Source organism: Lineus longissimus, chromosome 3, assembly GCF_910592395.1.
Source record: "Lineus longissimus chromosome 3, tnLinLong1.2, whole genome shotgun sequence".
NCBI lineage: Eukaryota > Metazoa > Nemertea > Pilidiophora > Heteronemertea > Lineidae > Lineus > Lineus longissimus.
The window spans coordinates 11,210,991-11,231,912 of record NC_088310.1 but is presented as its reverse complement, the minus strand read 5'-3'; the positions used below and the strand labels follow the sequence as shown (position 1 = coordinate 11,231,912).

The window sequence follows — 20,922 nt, the reverse complement described above, 5'->3', positions numbered from 1 at the left end:
GTTGCATGATACAATGATAACAAATGGTAAGATTGTTCCAATAGCTAATTGTGCTGTGGTTCCTAGCTTTTCCAGTCCAGGAGCATTCTCTACTGTCATCAGCAGTGTTCCGTGTCCTGAAAAGAACTCGCACCAATGATTATAATTCCATGAAAAAACACCACACCTTATCAACAGTCTAAATGCGCTTTTTACTGCAGGTAGCAGTAAGATGAAGAAAAAACCAAGGCTGCTTATAACGAGTCATCAGCAAAACATCAATGAAATCGCGATATGACAGAGATCATAATAATACACGCTGCATCTACATCAAATCTACACGCGAACAAACCCTACTTCACTGACACGATCAGTATCACAACTACGTTCACACTGAAGGCGAATTGAAACAGTTTTCCGGAGCGCCCTCCGGAAAACGGTTGGGTTAAATCGCTTTCTAGCCGGCCGCGTCACACTTGGCCAAATGCGCATTCAATTCGGATTAAAACGGGTTAAACCGAATGCGCAGTATAGATAAGCTACCTATTATTGCATTGTTAAACTCACTCCCGCGCTCGATCCAAGATGGATGCCACTCTAGTCTCACGAGATCCATACCAAGCGAAAAACGAGGGGTATAAAGCAAACTCGCACACTCAGTGACGAAATTTGAATTAAATTGTAAGGAACAAAATCAGCGGCTCGTTTCAAGATAGTTTTTAACCAAAAACACATAAACATAATTGTCATTAAATAAAAACGATAATTTCAAATTACATTTGCTGGGTCTGTTAGCTGATTGAATGGATGCGCCCATGATCGAGAGCAAACTGTGGCTATGGAAATGTTGGAATGGTCGCGTTTTTTTAATGAGAATTATCTTTATGTATTTTTCGTTAAATGGACAATGGTAACGTCGGAAAATGCTGAGTTCGCATCATTTGGGTGAATGTGAAAAGGCAGGAACATGAGCGGAAAAGCGGGAAGTTACGCTATGCGCAAGCTCATTGCGAATGCAATGCTTAATGCGTATTAAGGGCGTCACACTACGAATTCGAATTGGAATGCGGCTTCATTGCGGCTTCATTGCGGCTTGGTGCACAGTTCTTGGAAAGCAGTCAGAATTGCAGCCATACGTTGGCTCAAAGGTGATTCTTCTCCGTGATGTTGTTTTGAAAAACCTTTTGCTAGGCCTATATTCACCGTCTCATGTTGAGTCATGTCGATAGCATGTTTGTGGGCATTGCGAATAGATGTCAAGATCCGCACACACACAAATTACCTAAAAAATTATATTTCCCTTTATATATTATGTTCGTGCTCAGGTAAATTTCAGATTAACAGCTTTGGCCACACGTCGAGGGTACTCTTCAGGGGTGGTGCGTTGAAATTAGGCCCTGTGGTAATTCCAAGAGTCGGCCAAGACCTACTCCAGGTGGCGGTATCAATAGAGCTGCTAACAAACTTTCTGATGTTACCAGTGTGGACGCGATGTGTCATTAAAGAGTCGGCAGACGGTGAAATGAATGAGAATGCCGCTCTAGAGTCGCGGTTAACCTTTATGCAATATTAAAGCCAGGCGCGCCAAAACGAGCTGGTTTTGTCCAGAATTTAATCATCCGTCAAATGCACTAATTAAGTACCGTGTCTATCTATACAACCGATATTAAGCGAATTCTCTAGGCAAAACAAACACAAAGGAGTCGGGTGATAAAATTATGTTCCTTACCTGTATACTTGTTATGCACATATTTGAAATTAAACATTACGTAGAGATTGAGACCAAATATCACAATGAATGTCACGAAAATGGTCAACCAGGCACGGCGTGTTGTGCAGAGTCTGGGAGCAGCCATGGGAAATCTGACTATGATCAGTCTATCAATGGTCATCTCAGCAAGGTAAAAACCGGAAATGATTGCGAAAGAAAATCCGTTGTACCATACTAACCTGGTTCAAGAAGAAAACTGCTCGGAATAGACGTTTTACTCAACATACCCAGAGGTAGCCAGTGTGATTTAGACACATCTGCCGCGACGTTCACCAGCATGTTGGGCTCATGATCCCAATAATTCACGAACATAAAAATTTTCGTGACGGGCATGAATGGATAGCATTAAACACTCGTCAGATATCACCATAGTTAATCATAATTAGAGCACTTTCACTTTATAAACCCCGAAATATTGTGACGAATGACAAAATTCCGGATTAGGACCATGGCCTATAATGCATGGTATTTTGGCGGGGGGCAAAAATAATAGTAGAATCGAACTCACTGCATGTCTAGCTCGGTCGGAAAATCTGCGTTCCAAACATGGAAAAATGTTCTCCAAGCCGATTCGTTGATGAGGACAATCGTATCAGCCAATGCGAGGGCAGTCATGTAGTTACATGTTGATATTCGCCTGTTGTCCTTTTGTAGTGTTATCACAATGGACATCAAGTTCCCAAAAAGCCCAAAGGCCACGATGACTATCCAGGCGTACTTAACGGTGATGAGGTAAACCCACCGAAGAACCAGCACCTCGGCGCTGACAATCGAAGCTAAAGATGTGTTAGAGACTACTGGTGAGGCTGCCATTGTGACTGCCGCTCCGGCTTGCCCCACCATTCTTGCTGCAACCACGGCGGCAGTTTCAAATGACCATGGTTGTATGTGTTCTTTCAGTATAATGAGAATATATACGTAGTGTTGAGGAAACTGGTGCAATTAAGTGCCATCATTTCTGATGTAATGAAAATGTTGGCGGTGAAGAAATATGAGATTACTTATCGACTTTCCAGCGTTGACGCAAAGAATTAGCTTTGGCATACATGTAAATTTAAATTGGTATAAAGATAATTATATGGCGCCTCGTCTCCACCACCCTAAAATGGTTCTAGAAATTCCCCCTCCCCCAGTCAATTGCCCCCCCCCCCCCCTCCCCGATCGCGACAATTCCCCCCTGAAAATTGCCACCCGGTAACCCCCCCCCCCCCGCGTAAAATTGTCCCCAGTCAAATTGTTCCCCAGTGAAAAATCCCCCTCTGGAGCTGAACTCTTTCTTTACAAGGGTGTTTTCTCCACCGTTTGCACTCCCAAGACTCCCTCCCTCCAGCCAACTCCTATGCAAACCCATCTAAGAGAGGAAGAATTCGACCAGTCGTAGTGAACTCCATTTTTCAAAGTTGTCTGTGTATTGCTATGACTACAAGGAATCTTGAACCAATGTATGATGGAATTGGTGAAACTCAAAGATTCCTTGAATCATTGGTAAGAAACTGATCTTTCACCGCCATGAAAGGTATAATTCATTAAAATATGACGATCTTATGATTTTTTTCTAAGGGCAATATAATACTTGGGGGCAATTTCATGGGGGGGGGGGGCAATTTGGCTGGGGGCAATTTGACGTGGGCAATTTTCTAGGAGGGGTTGTCGGGGGCAATTGACGTTGGGAGATTGTCCGGGGGGAATTGTCCTGATATCCCCTAAAATGTAGTGACGGAACTGTTCTGATAATCAAGCAAGCTGTAGTAACTAAAACTCGGATCCCGTTATGTCAGTTTTCATTGATCATAATAGCCGGTGGAGACAACGTCCACTCTTATGCCCCCTCCCCCTCCCTCCCTCCCTCCAATTAATCGGGAGTTTTGCCAGCTCGTACATGACTTTTCACTTTCACAGCCCACCTCTTTTACCCAGGGGTCAGTGCGCGCTCCTCTGGTCACTTGCACTACCCCTGGTATCATGTTAAGCTGAAACATATTTGATTGGTCAACGAATAACGTTTGAAATGCAAATAAGATGTAAATAATGTTTTGACACTTGGCATATTCATTGCAAATTGAATCAGGGAAAAGGGCGACTTATCAGTCTACATAACCATTTACCCTATTGCGATCACAAATCAATTGGCGGCATAGAACTTTATGGACACGGATGATATATGAGCTAATGCTGATATAAACAATTAATCACCTCTACAAGGACATTGCGTCATTTAGTCTGGCCATGCGGAATAGAACCGGAGAAGCACGTGTTATAAATGCCATTCGCGTGCACTATGAAAATATTATTTCAAAATCCCTTTTGATAATTAATTTTTATATTTAAGTATAAGGCTTCTTTACCTGTATTCACCCTGGAATAATTGCTCAATTTTACAATTATTTGGTCGGCTACAAACGGTTGTTGGTCATGTTGAAACAGTGCTGACACGTAGTGCCCGAATAGACGGGTCATAGGTCAATCGTACTCTGTCACCCCAGATTCTGGCGGTGACTCAGCATATGACGTGCACGAGTTTCCAGGGTCTATGGTGGAGCCATTTTGAATACTAATCAAGTAGACCCCGGATATAGAAGTTGTATCACAGCTTGTATTCAGTTCAACCCATAAACGCGGCAATATTCTCGATTTAATTCTAACCAATCAGCCGGAACGATTTCGTGACACAGAAACATGGCCAGGGATGTACGACTCGGATCACTTTTCTGTTGTATCGAACTTGCGGACTAAAATGCCGCGTCGACGCAGTGTGTCACGTGTTGTCTATGACTACAAGCGTGCAGATTACAATAGGCGACATTCTACAGCGACACTCCTGGGCCGAACTCTGAGTTCTACCTGTGTCATTGGGCAATATGAATAAAAACTAGCATTTCCTTGAAGTAGAGGCAGTATTTGCTTAAAGTAGAACATTATGCTCGTTTTTGTAAACCTTTCTTATGAATGGTCTGTGCTGGTAATCTATTTCAGTTTGTGGTTTGCTTCTATAAGGGGGTCGAGCATCCTGAACTTCAGGGCCTTTCACTTGGCAACTATGACCTTTTTTTTTTTAGTTTTATGTATGCGAGAGGAGCACACGACTGACACTGGTATTCGAGGATGGGGCTCAAGAGGTCTCCTGATGAAAAGATGCGAAAGTGCTAAATGTTCTGAACGCGTTGTCACATTCTCTCGTGTCATCATCATCCGACTCATCTGTCATCTAGTCCTGCATCCGTTAAATACTCTGATACGTTATACATCATAGAGCCTCTACTGCTAAGGGAGAGCCCTTTGCAATTATTTGGAATGATTACTTTGAAAGAAAAAATAGTTCTCCACCTCGCAAGATCGAAGCAGATTTAATGAAGAAGCACTTATCATTTGGTCGTTCGTGCTCAAAGACCCATCTCGAGTATCCTCCGAGTAAATTGTAAATTTCTCCGCTACACGTGGCCTCATTAAATCGATGCAGTGAATGATATGTATCTACACGACATGGCTTTCTTCATGGCAAATACAATTTTCGTGACCAAAACGCATGAAATCAGCCATTCGGAAGATGACAAACCTTTTACTTCAACTTTCAAGTCACCTCCGGAGCAACCTTCAAAAATCGAAGCATTTCCTATCGAGTTAAAAGCCTACGCTACACTTTATTCATATGAAGACAAGCATTTGCTCCCTTTCGAACCAAACTCTAGTTACTAGAAAGTGTTTGCTTTGACTTGTGGCAATATCTTACATTTCCGAGCATTAGCTACGTAGCAAATGCTTCAAAATCGGTAGAGAAAGCAAATGCTAGTTTTTATTCATATGGCCCATTGTTTGGGGTATGATTCTCCGAGTTTGTGGACGTAATGCCAATGTTAATTTGTATTAAATGCTTTATCAATCGCTTGTGCAAAGTCGCCTGGAACATGGTGCAATAATTTTTGACACACATAACAGACGCGACCTTGACTCAATTAGCAAGTACAAAGGAGAGTCACGTGAATTCTTGGCCCCGATATACCTTATGTAAATATATTGCATATATCTTATCCCTGTCACCTCTCTAATATCGTTGGAAAATCAATGACTTGGTTTTTATGCATGATTGTTTTAATGGTGTTCTGGAGTTTGACTCGTCAGCTTTTATTAGCGAGGATTATCACAATTCCGACTCCAACTCCGACTGAAAATCCGAGAGGGAATAGTAGCCACCTTGTACTTGATACTTGTGATTTAAATTATTTGATGGACGCTGTCCCATTGATGAAACTGTAAGAATGGCGTGCGGCGGGCGTAGTGTATTTTCTCACTCCATACAGTCCAGCAAGGTATTCCTGGCTTCTCCACAAGCAGTAGTTCTTGTCCTCTCTCGAAGGTTGTCTTGGCTCTTGTGCGCTAGCTATATCTTCTAAAAATCCTACATACTCATTCTATTATACAAGTGTCTAACTAACATAGGCCTAACTCAACCACTCTAAAGCCCGTAGCACACTAGCCGCCAACTTCGGCGTTCACAGGCGTTTTTTGCCGCAAGAGTCCTGAACGCCTGAATAATCCCTAGTCTGCTACGAACGGCGTCGGCGAACGCCACTTGCCGCCACTTGCCGCCACTTGCCGCCACTTGCCGCCACTTGCCGCCACTTGCCGCCACTTGCCGCAACTTGCCGCAACTAAACGCCACTTGCCGCAACTAAACGCCAAATATCTAACATGTTTGATTTTTGACGATTGTCGCCGCGTTTGAATGCAAGAAGAGGTCAGGTGTGCTACGGATTGCCGCCTGAATTGGCGTCGGCGGCGAGGCTATGGCCAATCAGTATGCGTCTTGATGTCACATGATTTCAAAATGGCAGCCTAAAGTGGCGGAAAAGACGCTACTGGTCGCCGATTCTGGGCAGGTGTGCTCTGACCGGGATCCACTGCCGCCAACTTCGGCGTCGAGAGGCGTCAGCTAAACGATTCTTGTCGCCAAAGTTGGCGGCTAGTATGCTGCGGGCTTAAGCCCATTCAGGATAGGCCATGGTTACCATTGTAAGTTCCATTCCTGATCGTGGTTTGGTCAGTTTCAGACCAGGGCAAGCACGACCGGCCAATCCTTAAAGGGAACATTTCCCACAAAACACTGTCATAATGCGAAGAGGATTTGGCGTCTTATATCGATTGCGCGCATAAACCGCAAATATCGAAGAAGTTTTCCTATCCGTGCCAATTTCTTACGAATAGGAATACGACTTCAATATTCATGATATTAGAGCAAAATAGATTAAAGATGCTGATTCCATTCGCCACGTGTGATGGTTTTCCAGGAGTGGAAACCATCCATAAAATCATTTAAATCGCGGTCGTCCATTTTGGTGGCTACTTTTCGCTCTCGGTGTTTCAGTGGGAGTGGGGATGGTGCTAAATCCTCGCTATTGTTCCATATGCAAGAAGGGGAGACAAATTATTGTTGCGGCAACCGAGATTTTATTTTTATGTCTGTATTTATAAGTTATGTATATGTATGTATACAAGAAATAAATATGTATACAGGAAATAAATAGACTAAACTGCAGGATGTTAAAAAATACTTTAACTTTTTTAAATCTTAAAGGTGACCTGAAACGCTTCTATTAAAATTTTAAACTTGGGGTAAATAATAGGGATAACATAAGAAACACAAGCGCATAAAAATCAAACTACTCATCTTAAAGATATAGCAGTATGTAATGCAAACATTCCCGGTGGTGCAGGAAGAACAAATTAATGATGTAGATTGTGCTGTACTGAAAAAAGAGTTTTGATAGTTTCATGCTTATATTCTAATTACCTTGTCACAGGTATGAGCTTTTCATGAACATGTTTAAATGTACAATTTCAAAATATAGGCATGAAACTATAAAAGCTTTATTTCAGTACAGCACAATGTACATCATCAGTTTGTTCTTCCTGCACCACCTGGAATGTTTGAATGTTCTACCTGCCATAACTTGAAGATGGGTAGTTCGATATTTATGCGGTTTTCACCACTGTGTTTGTTATCTTATGCCCTATTCTTTTTTCCCTTAGTTAGAAAGTGTTGCAGGTGACCTTTAACTTTAAAACTTTAGAACAATGATATAGGGACACACCGTTGGATATGGAAAATAGAGGCTTTGAGAATTTTGTTAGAAAAACACCTTCATGAAACGGTCCAATAGTAATTGCCTAACAAGCCATCCAATTTACATGTCATTTTATTCAACCAGGGCAGGATCGTCAGTAAACAACAAATGTACAGTGCCATGCAATATGAAGGGAAGATATTTCATAAGTCACCAATCACTCAAAAGTCTTGCAATACGGCAAATGACATAATCCCTAAGGTATTCACGGTGACAAGATGCCATATTCTGCTGAGCAACGGATTTTTGTAGTGATTTCATTTTTTAAACCGGAGTCTATTCAACTCTAACACTCAGAGTGTGTTCTGGAGAATATGGGGTACATAATCGCACTTCAGGCCAATTGCTCCGTAATTATGTCAACAATTCCGTATGGTCCGGAACAGGGCCAACTTCAGGGAGAAGCTGAACTCAGCCCCCCATGCCGTCTTTTCCAGAATGCCGTCTTGCAATGTATTAGGGGGTCGCCAGTGGAAAATCTACCTGCTGTTTCAGAAATTGCCTATCTTTTTCAGAGGTCCATTGCATAACACCGACTTGTCACTACAATGCGCATTATACCCCCGCCCCCCCCCAAAAAAAAAATTCTTATAGCCTCTACTTTCCATATCGGAAGTTGCTTTCTGCATACTATAATTGATAAAAAAGTTATTAAGATTTCAAAAAGTAAAAAAAAATTAACACCCTGTATGAACTAAACACTTGCCTGGCGTACCACGCGATATGACACCACTTGGCTAACGTGAAGCAGAAATACAACTTGGGCCCAATGCAGCGCTTCCCCAACCACTACCACCAGTTATAAACATGTATATAACATTAACTTGAAATCGAACCCGTTTCCACGATCACATCGGTAACAGCACTACTGTTCTATTAGGAATCGCTCAAATTCGCCCTTTACCAGTGACAAGTATGTTTCCGCCAGTTCATCGCTCACAATCGTCTTATTGTACGAGATCTCCCACTGGAGCTGACCGTTAAGGCTCGTGATGTTGTGACCAAATGCCGCCGGTTCCCTAGCGCCCTTCAAAAGCTGGATTTTTTTTATGGTAACTTTTCCCTGCCCGCAATTTACGGGTATATGTCCTAAATTGGATGTGTAGAACAGTTCAGGGCATGGATCACATTCGCGGTAATACGCGTTCCGGTCGGACTGGAACCGTTTATAATCTCCTAGGAACGCCTTAACCTCTAACAGTGGTTCGTTTTCGGCTAAGCGTTCCCTTGTTTCTTTCTTGATTGAGGCAGCGAGCTTCCAGAGTACCCCACTTCTGTTTTCACTTGCGACCATTTCTGCATTGAGCTTTATGTTGTTTATAGCAAGGGCTACGTAGGCACCAGAATGCGTTGCGTGGAACCTTGGTGTCGCGTAGCGCCTGAGCTCGACAACGTACTGGGATGGCAGAGACATCGTCCCTAAATCCGCCCCTAAATCCGTCAAGAACATGTATACAGCCATCGCATGGGCAGCAGCGCAGGCCGAATTCATTGATACATTTTGCTGCGCCACTGCCCTTTCAAGTTGTGACACTTGCTTCTGATCGAAAACAAAATCGACCACTCCGGAACAATTTTGTGGGTTACTAGGCTTATGCAACTCACAGAATTTAGCCGCAAGGGCCGCTTGATTTATTTCATTTTCGATTTGAGTATGTTGTCCTTGTCCAGCTCCCTCCTGGTCTAGGATAGATTCGAACTGATCTAAAAGATGCTCGCGAGGAGGCAGGAGAGGCAGACTTTCTATGTCAAGGTCTTCTTTCTGCTCAAAGGATGCTTCCAAATAGTCCTGAAGACTGGGGTACAGACCGCTATGAATTGCGGTACCGTCAGTCAAACAGGCTTGTATGACGAAGATGAACGGGTAGAGAAATCCTTGTTCGGATTTTTCAGGTTGCAGGATCTTGCATCTCCAAAGCAACTGCCCGAAGTCGAACCCCGTTTGTTCTTCGCTGGCCATTATGGCTTTGCTATCACTGGTTTGGAGAATCTCCAAGTCGGGTGCATCGGGAACTTCTGCGAAGTGGTTTTTTCCATCCTTCAAAATGACAGCCATGCGCAGGGCTGCGTGTCGTCTCTGTAAGTTCGCAAAGGCTCTACTAATGTTCTCTGAGGACAACTCCTTCTCCGATTGAACCGACACTAACATCATGATCTGGGCCCATCCCTTGTCACGTCCCGTTTCAAAGAAGAAATCTTCATATTCCCCTAGTTTCCGTTCAATTCTAGGTTCCAACCTGCTGTAACGTACATTGTCATCATTGCCGATGAAGCTTGCGAAGAGGCGAACGGGCCGAGTGGGAGGTCTAGTAAGTGTAACAGGCAGTTTCGCGTTAGCCTGTAGCCCGAGTGGAGCCCATCTTGTGAGAGGTTTGGAACTGCCTACGACTGTGGATATCAAACGAAGCATTCTGCAGCGGTCCTGAAAATACATGTACAATTCAATTGAAAACTTAGTAAAAAGATTCACACTGAATATCTTCTGCTTGTTCCACGATAAAGACCACAAAAAGATCGTAGCCTAATACTGCCTGATAACACGAATAACATGCACTCACTAAATTGTTTGGATTCAACCTTTAAGATGAAGGCGGACTATTGTCTCCAAGAACTGGCGTCTTAAGGAGACCCGTCCTGAATATTTGACGCCAGATGGTCAGTAGACACCTAACCTTTGGTGAGGTTAGCCTCCAGAGGTCCTCGATCTTGACATGCAGTACAGTCGATAGCATCCTGCAAAGGGTCGATCCAGGCATGTCGGAAATCGGAGGATAATCGAAGGAATCGACGAGTCGCTGCGCAATGTCACTCGTGACCCTAGGGGTTTCCAAGTGACACTGTACATCTCCCATTTCACTTTGACGATAGAGTATTGGGAGGAGAAATGGCATTCGTCAACTCCCCTCTTTCCTATGTACTAGGAGTAGTACCCTCCAAACCTTTAGATGACTGACTATTTTCCTCAATACACTCCCAACACTCTCCCAATACTCAATCATCGCGAAGTGAATTTTACAAGACACGTTCGTCTAAATTTAACCAACGGGCGAATAGGCCTGAGAGACTGAAGCCCCTCTAGATAGCACCTAGGAGACTGTAAAGTCAGAGCTAAACTGAGCGAGGGGCTTCCAAGTCTCTCAGGCAGCCATGGAATATAAAATACTTTCCTCCCGGACTAGTGCCGGGGGCCGCAACAGAAACAGGTAACCCAAGAATGATGTCAGAGAGAATCACGCCTACACGAAACGTTACCATCACAAGTATCCTTCCCTACTAGATCGGTACCCTAATGCAAACATTCACCAAGCGAGGCACACAACACACAACCCATACCAAACACAGGGTCTAATACGGCCTTATTCAACGTTGTATTGTTGGGACTGTATGAATAAATCAAACTCTTAACTCTTGGTGTAAATCAACAACTTTTCTCATCAAATTAAACTCGTCTTGAATTGAACCATGTATTCTAGCTGTCCTCCATCTTGCAAGTTCACTCTCACCCAACCAGTGCTGCCACCTATGCCAACTATACTACTACAGGGTGTCAAAAAACATAAACTAAACAATATATGGGGTGTCACAACACGATAAACGTAAATCAAAGCACAGCTGGACATTAACTTGTTAAGTGATCCACGAACAATGCTCGTTGCGCACTTTGATGAAACCTCACGACTAGGATGAATTAAGATAATACGAGCATTCCAAATACTCCAGTTTCTCACTCCCAACGTCCAGCCAGATCTTTACATAGTGCACATTTCTAGGCCGGTAATGGGGGAAATTTTAGTCTTCAAGCCACTATTGCCATTGATGCTGCTGGTCAATCAATCAAGAAACTTACTTCCGTCGTGGGCTTGAACACTGGCTTGCTGCAGTGGACGTTTGGCGTGCGAAACCCGAGTATTATTAGTATACATGTATAAGGATGTGTGAACCATTTATGATAGAATTGCAAGCCGTATGTTACACTATCCCTTCTGTATAGTTCCCAAGGTATGTTCTTGTTGTGTAACTTATTTTCTGACATAGTTTTACGTCTTTCAAATTTCGTGTCAGATCTTTTTGTAATCGGTATTTTTTTACCAGCTTTAAAATCACCGAGTGCTGAGCTGGTGACAAGGACCAGTCACAAAGTCGGTTTTCTATTCATCATATATCACACATCCCCATAAATATCTAAGAAATGACAATTAAAAGGTGATTTTTGTCATGTTTTTAACAAAAAACCCTCTCGTGATGCAAAGACGTCAAGTATGACGTAATTTTTTAGTTGACGGCGATGTCATCTGTTCACATCGCGACCACATCAGGTCTCGTTAGGGAGGGATTTTCTTGGAATATCCTGTAAACGGGCCTGGTCAATTTCTGACAGCGGCCCATCATTATAAAGTGTGATTTTAGGGACATGAGATACATTATATTCATAAAACTGCATATCGTTGGAATGATAAAATTCTCAACTATGTCACTGATGCGCTTTTGATACTTGGACCTTCATGTATAAACAGAAAACGTGACAACTTTACCAGCTTCAGAACGCGTTGATATTGGCATCCCTGTGTGGTGCGTCTATGATATCCTTAAACTCTTCGTAGCACTCAGCAGGAAAAAGGTTTTCCTGGGCCGAGTAGTTAGGCTTCCTTTGCCTCTTTCCAGCTTGAACAACTTTTGCAGTTGCCATTTTGAAGCGTCTGCTCTACAGGCCCTATTATGAATACACACCAAATGCTTAGGCCTAACGCCATGTCCTGAATTGAACCCTTTCCCCATTGTGAAATGAAATTGACCAATGTGGTTTTGTGGTTTCGTAATGAACACACCATTCCAGCCAATGTTTAGCAAGCAACTAGTAAGAATGGTTCTTAGAATGGTTTTATGGAATACAATTAAGTTGCTTGCTAACAAGCAACCAACTGAGCATTTGGAATCTTGCTAAGGCCTAGTAACATACTAAGTTAGAATGCTTTTATGGAATTGGCCCCAGATGTTCAGTTGTTTCAATCTGTAGATTACGAAGGTTTCACGCATTACTATGGATTAGACCACATTTACATGAATATAACCATGCAATTACCGGGATGAGTCCAGGTGCGATTTTTATTGGAATATTCTACTTGGGTATTAAAGGATATTCAATAAGGGAGGTAGTACAGCTGGGACCATCTGGTTTCGATCAGTTCATGATTATGCACAAGAATAATTCTCATTTATATTACTTAATAGTAGGCATACCTTATGCTTTTTCGGGTGTTGTTGCAATAGATTGTATCTTAAGGCTAAAATATTAGCAACATTTTTACAACATTTCCAGTTGCAACAAATGTTGCAAAAATGTTGCGTAGTGTGTACAGAGCAAAACGCGTCTTACAACATCGATACTATAATGCGCGTTGTGGCCGCTGAATAGGAGGCGATTTTTGTTTCAAAATTGGGCCTCGGAAATGCGTCGAATTCTTGCAACTTTTGGCTTCGTAGGTGTGGATCATAAGTAAGAGTGTCACTGAGGGTGTCATACGTCGAATATCTTGGTGGTTTTGGAATTAATAACAACTTTGTGGAGATGACATCAACTGGAGAGCTCCAAGTAATCTCTTCGTCACGAAAATTGCCGAGCCACCTCCCACTTCCGCGATCAACCAATCAGATGTCCTGTTCAAATGGTCACTTCCATGCGCGCATCATCCACCAATCAAAATCGACGTCACTGACGCCAGCATGCAAGATGGCGGCGCCCATCTCTGAAGGAAAAATGAGACAAGACCACTAATGAATATTCATAGGTTGGAGGCCAGGCCTATCTATTAGACGAGTGCATGTTTTTTACTCTCAAGTACATATTTGGAGAGGTATTGAAAAAATATTTGTTGTGGCAAGTCTACAGATATAAAGAAATTATTTGATGAAAAGATTAATTTCGAATTTTGCTAATTGGGTAATAGGGGGCGTGTTTTGAGTTTTTTCTGCCAGTTGGCTGAAAAGAGTGGAAATATCAAAGTCTGTCTAATTTGTCGATTAAAAAAAATTTCCGTGGTCAATCACCATTTTATTTTTCACCATTTACTTGCCCTACTGTCCGGAATAACATAATCTAAATTTCAGATTCACAACACCACGCGTTCTTTGATGCGTCGCGGTCAAACATTGACAATTTAACTGCTAAAAGGCTTAAAAAATCAATTGTGGTCTTGTCTCAAATGAGACAAGACCACTAATGAATATTCATAGGTTGGAGGGTCGAGGCCTATCAATTAGACGAGTGCATGTTTTTGTTGTGACGATCAGTGATCGTTTGTTATTGCGATCAGCTGACTTCTCCCTTGACCCGGTTTGACCCCGTTATTGTATTATTATTTCCGCGCCAAAAAATTGTTTACCGAGATTTTGCGAGATGTTGGCGAGACTTAGGTAACACCCATGGGCACGTGTGTTCAAGACAGCACTTCGACTCCGTCCGCGATTGAGTGAGGATCGCCGCCGGTTCTGTACTATTCTATAGAAGACAACGCCCAGAAGTTCGTAGCGAGATGGTTGAAATGGTTGAAGCAGCGTTGAAATGGTGGTAACGTTTTTATGATTGATTCACGCCGTACTTTACCGATAGAATGGAAAATGCCATAATTTTACCGGTGTGAAGCCTTTCACGCTTTACGTACATTTGTATACGGCCGATGCACTGACCGTGTGTATCGTGCTGTGTTTGTAAACGTATCACCAGTTTGTGTCTTCCTCTCGCTAATGTATAGCTATCTGTGCATTTAATTGACATGGTTTTCTATAGTTTGAGAAGGGGTCTAAAAGGGGGGTGTATTAATGTTTGAAGGTGCATTCTGGTCTTTGCGGACCAGGTGCTTCGAATAGGCTCGCGTAGATCAGGTCGACCTGAGCAACTTTCCACTCCACTCTTTTAGGCCTATTTTCGATGAATGGGCTGTAATGTTGTTGATTCTCGGTTAGAATGAATCGTTATCGTTTAGTATTTTAGTCCATTGGTGTTATTGGACATACTCGAACCTGTTATATAGACTTTAAAAATTATAGACCGTGCGAACGGATTTCTGGAAAACCATTATATAAAACCCAGTTGTATTTTGGGACTAAAAAGATGTTGTGTTAACCCACGGTTTTAATCTGTGTATGTTGACTTCAGGTGACTGTTTGATAGTTATATTGTTAGAAGCCAGTGGGTGTGATTCCATCACTGTCTCTCCGCTTACGCCAGAAGCCGTGTTGACGATTTGGACGAATCCGCCCTGCAGAGATCGAGAAGGACGAGGCCTTGCTGTTGACGTCCCTCCCCGTTTATAGAATACCCGTGGCGGTATAGTATTCTTAATTTACTGGCTAGTTTATTGTTACGACCTGCCGGCTAGTTAGGACTAGTCTGTTGCCATCTGGGCAGAACCGGTTGAGTCGAAGTCATTTATATAGTCCTAGCTAGCGGTCAGGTTGCTTCAGTCAGCCTGAGTCAATGTTACAGACTGTTTGTGTTGTAGCACGCTTTGAGTTGTGAGAAGCATTTTAGTATATATCCCTTAGCGGAAAAAACTTGTATTGATATATTCCCCTTGGTGGGAAGATAATTTGATATATATGTATAATCTACTACGCCCTTCTACTGACGTTCCGGGCTGGAATACCGAAGTCTGCAATCGAACACGAGACGGAGGATAGCCTGTTGTAGATGCCGGAGAAGAGACACCGCAATCGTGTGTAAAACTAGTACGGAGCCGCTGGCTCTAGGCTGAAGCATTTACAGCTGTAGTGAATTGTAGGTATCTTATGATAGCTTGTACCATATAGATATAGAGTCCTCTTCATAAAGTAATTAACCTCTGGCATAGTTCTTATCGTCATCTTGTCAATTCGTTGATCGCCAGAACAGTTTTTAACTCTCAAGTACATATTTGGAGAGGTATTGAAAAAATATTTGTTGTGGCAAGTCTACAGATATAAAGAAATTATTTGATGAAAAAATTAATTTCGAATTTTGCTAATTGGGTAATAGGGGGCGTGTTTTGAGTTTTTTCTGCCAGTTGGCTGAAAAGAGTGGAAATATCAAAGTCTGTCTAATTTGTCGATTAAAAAAAATTTCCGTGGTCAATCACCATTTAATTTTTCACCATTTACTTGCCCTACTGTCCGGAATAACATAATCTAAATTTCAGATTCACAACACCACGCGTTCTTTGATGCGTCGCGGTCAAACATTGACAATTTAACTGCTAAAAGGCTTAAAAAATCAATTGTGGTCTTGTTTCAAATGAGACAAGACCACTAATGAATATTCATAGGTTGGAGGGTCGAGGCCTATCAATTAGACGAGTGCATGTTTTTGTTGTGACGATCAGTGATCGTTTGTTATTGCGATCAGCTGACTTCTCCCTTGACCCGGTTTGACCCCGTTATTGTATTATTATTTCCGCGCCAAAAAATTGTTTACCGAGATTTTGCGAGATGTTGGCGAGACTTAGGTAACACCCATGGGCACGTGTGTTCAAGACAGCACTTCGACTCCGTCCGCGATTGAGTGAGGATCGCCGCCGGTTCTGTACTATTCTATAGAAGACAACGCCCAGAAGTTCGTAGCGAGATGGTTGAAATGGTTGAAGCAGCGTTGAAATGGTGGTAACGTTTTTATGATTGATTCACGCCGTACTTTACCGATAGAATGGAAAATGCCATAATTTTACCGGTGTGAAGCCTTTCACGCTTTACGTACATTTGTATACGGCCGATGCACTGACCGTGTGTATCGTGCTGTGTTTGTAAACGTATCACCAGTTTGTGTCTTCCTCTCGCTAATGTATAGCTATCTGTGCATTTAATTGACATGGTTTTCTATAGTTTGAGAAGGGGTCTAAAAGGGGGGTGTATTAATGTTTGAAGGTGCATTCTGGTCTTTGCGGACCAGGTGCTTCGAATAGGCTCGCGTAGATCAGGTCGACCTGAGCAACTTTCCACTCCACTCTTTTAGGCCTATTTTCGATGAATGGGCTGTAATGTTGTTGATTCTCGGTTAGAATGAATCGTTATCGTTTAGTATTTTAGTCCATTGGTGTTATTGGACATACTCGAACCTGTTATATAGACTTTAAAAATTATAGACCGTGCGAACGGATTTCTGGAAAACCATTATATAAAACCCAGTTGTATTTTGGGACTAAAAAGATGTTGTGTTAACCCACGGTTTTAATCTGTGTATGTTGACTTCAGGTGACTGTTTGATAGTTATATTGTTAGAAGCCAGTGGGTGTGATTCCATCACTGTCTCTCCGCTTACGCCAGAAGCCGTGTTGACGATTTGGACGAATCCGCCCTGCAGAGATCGAGAAGGACGAGGCCTTGCTGTTGACGTCCCTCCCCGTTTATAGAATACCCGTGGCGGTATAGTATTCTTAATTTACTGGCTAGTTTATTGTTACGACCTGCCGGCTAGTTAGGACTAGTCTGTTGCCATCTGGGCAGAACCGGTTGAGTCGAAGTCATTTATATAGTCCTAGCTAGCGGTCAGGTTGCTTCAGTCAGCCTGAGTCAATGTTACAGACTGTTTGTGTTGTAGCACGCTTTGAGTTGTGAGAAGCATTTTAGTATATATCCCTTAGCGGAAAAAACTTGTATTGATATATTCCCCTTGGTGGGAAGATAATTTGATATATATGTATAATCTACTACGCCCTTCTACTGACGTTCCGGGCTGGAATACCAAAGTCTGCAATCGAACACGAGACGGAGGATAGCCTGTTGTAGATGCCGGAGAAGAGACACCGCAATCGTGTGTAAAACTAGTACGGAGCCGCTGGCTCTAGGCTGAAGCATTTACAGCTGTAGTGAATTGTAGGTATCTTATGATAGCTTGTACCATATAGATATAGAGTCCTCTTCATAAAGTAATTAACCTCTGGCATAGTTCTTATCGTCATCTTGTCAATTCGTTGATCGCCAGAACAGTTTTTAACTCTCAAGTACATATTTGGAGAGGTATTGAAAAAATATTTGTTGTGGCAAGTCTACAGATATAAAGAAATTATTTGATGAAAAAATTAATTTCGAATTTTGTTAATTGGGTAATAGGGGGCGTGTTTTGAGGTTTTTCTGCCAGTTGGCTGAAAAGAGTGGAAATATCAAAGTCTGTCTAATATGTCGATTATCAAAAAATTTCCGTGGTCAATCACCATTTAATTTTTCACCATTTACTTGCCCGACTGTCCGGAATAACATAATCTAAATTTCAGATTCACAACACCACGCGTTCTTTGATGCGTCGCGGTCAAACATTGACAATTTAACTGCTAAAAGGCTTAAAAAATCAATTGTGGTCTTGTCTCAAATGAGACAAGACCACTAATGAATATTCATAGGTTGGAGGGTCGAGGCCTATCAATTAGACGAGTGCATGTTTTTTACTCTCAAGTACATATTTGGAGAGGTATTGAAAAAATATTTGTTGTGGCAAGTCTACAGATATAAAGAAATTATTTGATGAAAAAATTAATTTCGAATTTTGCTAATTGGGTAATAGGGGGCGTGTTTTGAGTTTTTTCTGCCAGTTGGCTGAAAAGAGTGGAAATATCAAAGTCTGTCTAATTTGTCGATTAAAAAAAATTTCCGTGGTCAATCACCATTTTATTTTTCACCATTTACTTGCCCGACTGTCCGGAATAACATAATCTAAATTTCAGATTTACAACACCACGCGTTCTTTGATGCGTCGCGGTCAAACATTGACAATTTAACTGCTAAAAGGCTTAAAAAATCAATTGTGGTCTTGTCTCTATTTACACTACATTTTGGGTCAATATAGTGAAAAATTTGAATGTGCTCAAATCACTCTAATTCATTTAGAATATTGTATTGCTGATGATTTAAGGTCAAAACAAGCTAAAACAATGAGAAAAAAACTTAATTTGACCCAAATAAGAGTCAACCTAACCCCGGTCTAAGTTCGGTTTCATTTTTACAAGTCTTGTTGTGTTGCCATTCATTTTGTAATTTCTTTGAAACTACTTAGGCCTTGATTCTGAAAGTTGTGCCCTAAGCAGCAAAGATATTCCTAAATCACATCCTAAAGTTTCAGCTCCATAGCTTGCTTATTCTGGCCAGGGCAGGTCTTTGAATTTGGTGCTGTTGGGTGCAAAACCATGACTTTTTGTCGATTTTGTCCTCTTTCGTCGCTTTGGCACAGTTGTACCACTCTTTGAAATGTCTCTCATTTCTCCAAAAATGTCCAGATATGACTTTCCTTTGTTGGAGAGTTGTGGGATGTCATGTACATTAGTTTGAAAAAATTCTCAAAATGTTATAACCCCTGAAATGTACCTTCATTGAGACAAGACCACAAATGAATATTCATAGGTTGGAGGGTCCAGGCCTATCTATTAGACGAGTGCATGTTTTTTACTCTCAAGTACATATTTGGAGAGGTATTGAAAAAGTATTTGTTGTGGCAAGTCTACAGATATAAAGAAATTATTTGATGAAAAAATTAATTTCGAATTTTGCTAATTGGGTAATAGGGGGCGTGTTTTGAGTTTTTTCTGCCAGTTGGCTGAAAAGAGTGGAAATATCAAAGTCTGTCTAATTTGTCGATTAAAAAAAAATTTCTGTGGTCAATCACCATTTTATTTTTCACCATTTACTTGCCCGACTGTCCGGAATAACATAATCTAAATTTCAGATTCACAACACCACGCGTTCTTTGATGCGTCGCGGTCAAACATTGACAATTTAACTGCTAAAAGGCTTAAAAAATCAACTGTGGTCTTGTCTCAAATGAGACAAGACCACTAATGAATATTCATAGGTTGGAGGGTCGAGGCCTATCAATTAGACGAGGGCATGTTTTTTACTCTCAAGTACATATTTGGAGAGGTATTGAAAAAATATTTGCTATGGCAAGTCTACAGATATAAATAAATTGTTTGGTAAAAAAATAATTTTGAATTTCGACAACCTGGCCATAGGGGGGGGGGGGGTGGTTCCATACGGCCTTCTAAATGTTCAAAGATTTGGCGAAGGGGCTTTTCGGCGCCCGCCTGAAACTATCGTCTGCTGTTTCGATCACCTTGCGAAAAATCCTGAAAGGACAATTTGTACTATTAAGGGCAATATTACCCAGCTGTCGCCTGCCCAGTCACCTCCTATTCTACATAAGTAGTTCCCATCAATAGCAAATTGCACAAAAAAGGAAAAATTCAAAATGTGACTGAATTATCACACTTTTCCGATGTTGACTCCGATTTGACCCGAGTTAGCCCTCCATGCGTCGATCCTCTCTATGTGGACCGATGCACTAGTAAGGCGCTGCCTGGAGCCATGGATCTACACTGTGACGTCTTGCTGTAGATATAGATTTTCTGTGTTGCTAGGAAAATCGGGTAGAGCCCCAAACAACCTCTGTGGCGTATGATGTTACTTGTTATTGTTTGAAGACACAAAAATGCAGTCATGCGTTCACTCGAAATCTTTTCCCAACGTGGCTTCAAACAATACGTAAAAGGGGGAAAGAAAAAGTGTAATTAGCAAGGCTTCACAGCACCCAAAATCTCGGTAAAATAATAATGCCTTCATTAACCTAAGTGACCCTGTTGACGAGTTGATCAAGGTCGAAATGACATTTCAGAATTCCGCTGGCTTCGTGGAGCGGGAAAGAAATTCGCGCGCTAGAAATTCATTGACCATCTCAACGCACAAAGACTAAACAATGATACGATCATCGGGCAAATGACATTATAAGAAAGGGAAATATATGGGAATACCATCTGCTCGGACGCCAGCTCTTCAGTTGCGACGCGACTGTCTCGACTCTATTTTCCGGCTTCAGGGCGCCTGTACAAAAGGCCTATATTATGTGTAACAGGCCTAAAAGACAATGGCTGAGTAGTCTCTGCATAGTATATTCTTCGTATGAATGTATGTCAGAATGTACACGAATGAATTCAAATACCTGCTTCCAATGATATAATATAACTTACCAAAGAATGAAACGGTTTTGTAAATTGCTAAGTCGATTTAGAGCGGTTAGCACAAAGCTCAAGGTATAAAGCAGAA

At 41.9% G+C, this 20,922-nt stretch overlaps 1 protein-coding gene across 1 annotated transcript; it reads right to left on the bottom strand.

The window, feature by feature from the left end:
- Positions 1-7,238: 7,238 nt before the first annotated feature.
- LOC135484944 (uncharacterized) lies at positions 7,239-20,922 on the bottom strand. The gene is made up of 2 exons (XM_064766654.1): positions 20,847-20,922; positions 7,239-10,291 (listed from the first exon to the last, which is right to left on the bottom strand). The coding sequence occupies exon 2, from the start codon at positions 10,277-10,279 to the stop codon at positions 8,735-8,737; it is 1,545 nt and encodes a 514-aa protein (XP_064622724.1). The 5' UTR covers positions 10,280-10,291; positions 20,847-20,922; the 3' UTR covers positions 7,239-8,734.

Excerpts from the sequence above, each read along its gene's own strand:
- LOC135484944 (XM_064766654.1), bottom strand. The coding sequence starts at position 10,279 with ATGCTTCGTTTGATATCCACAGTCGTAGGCAGTTCCAAACCTCTCACA.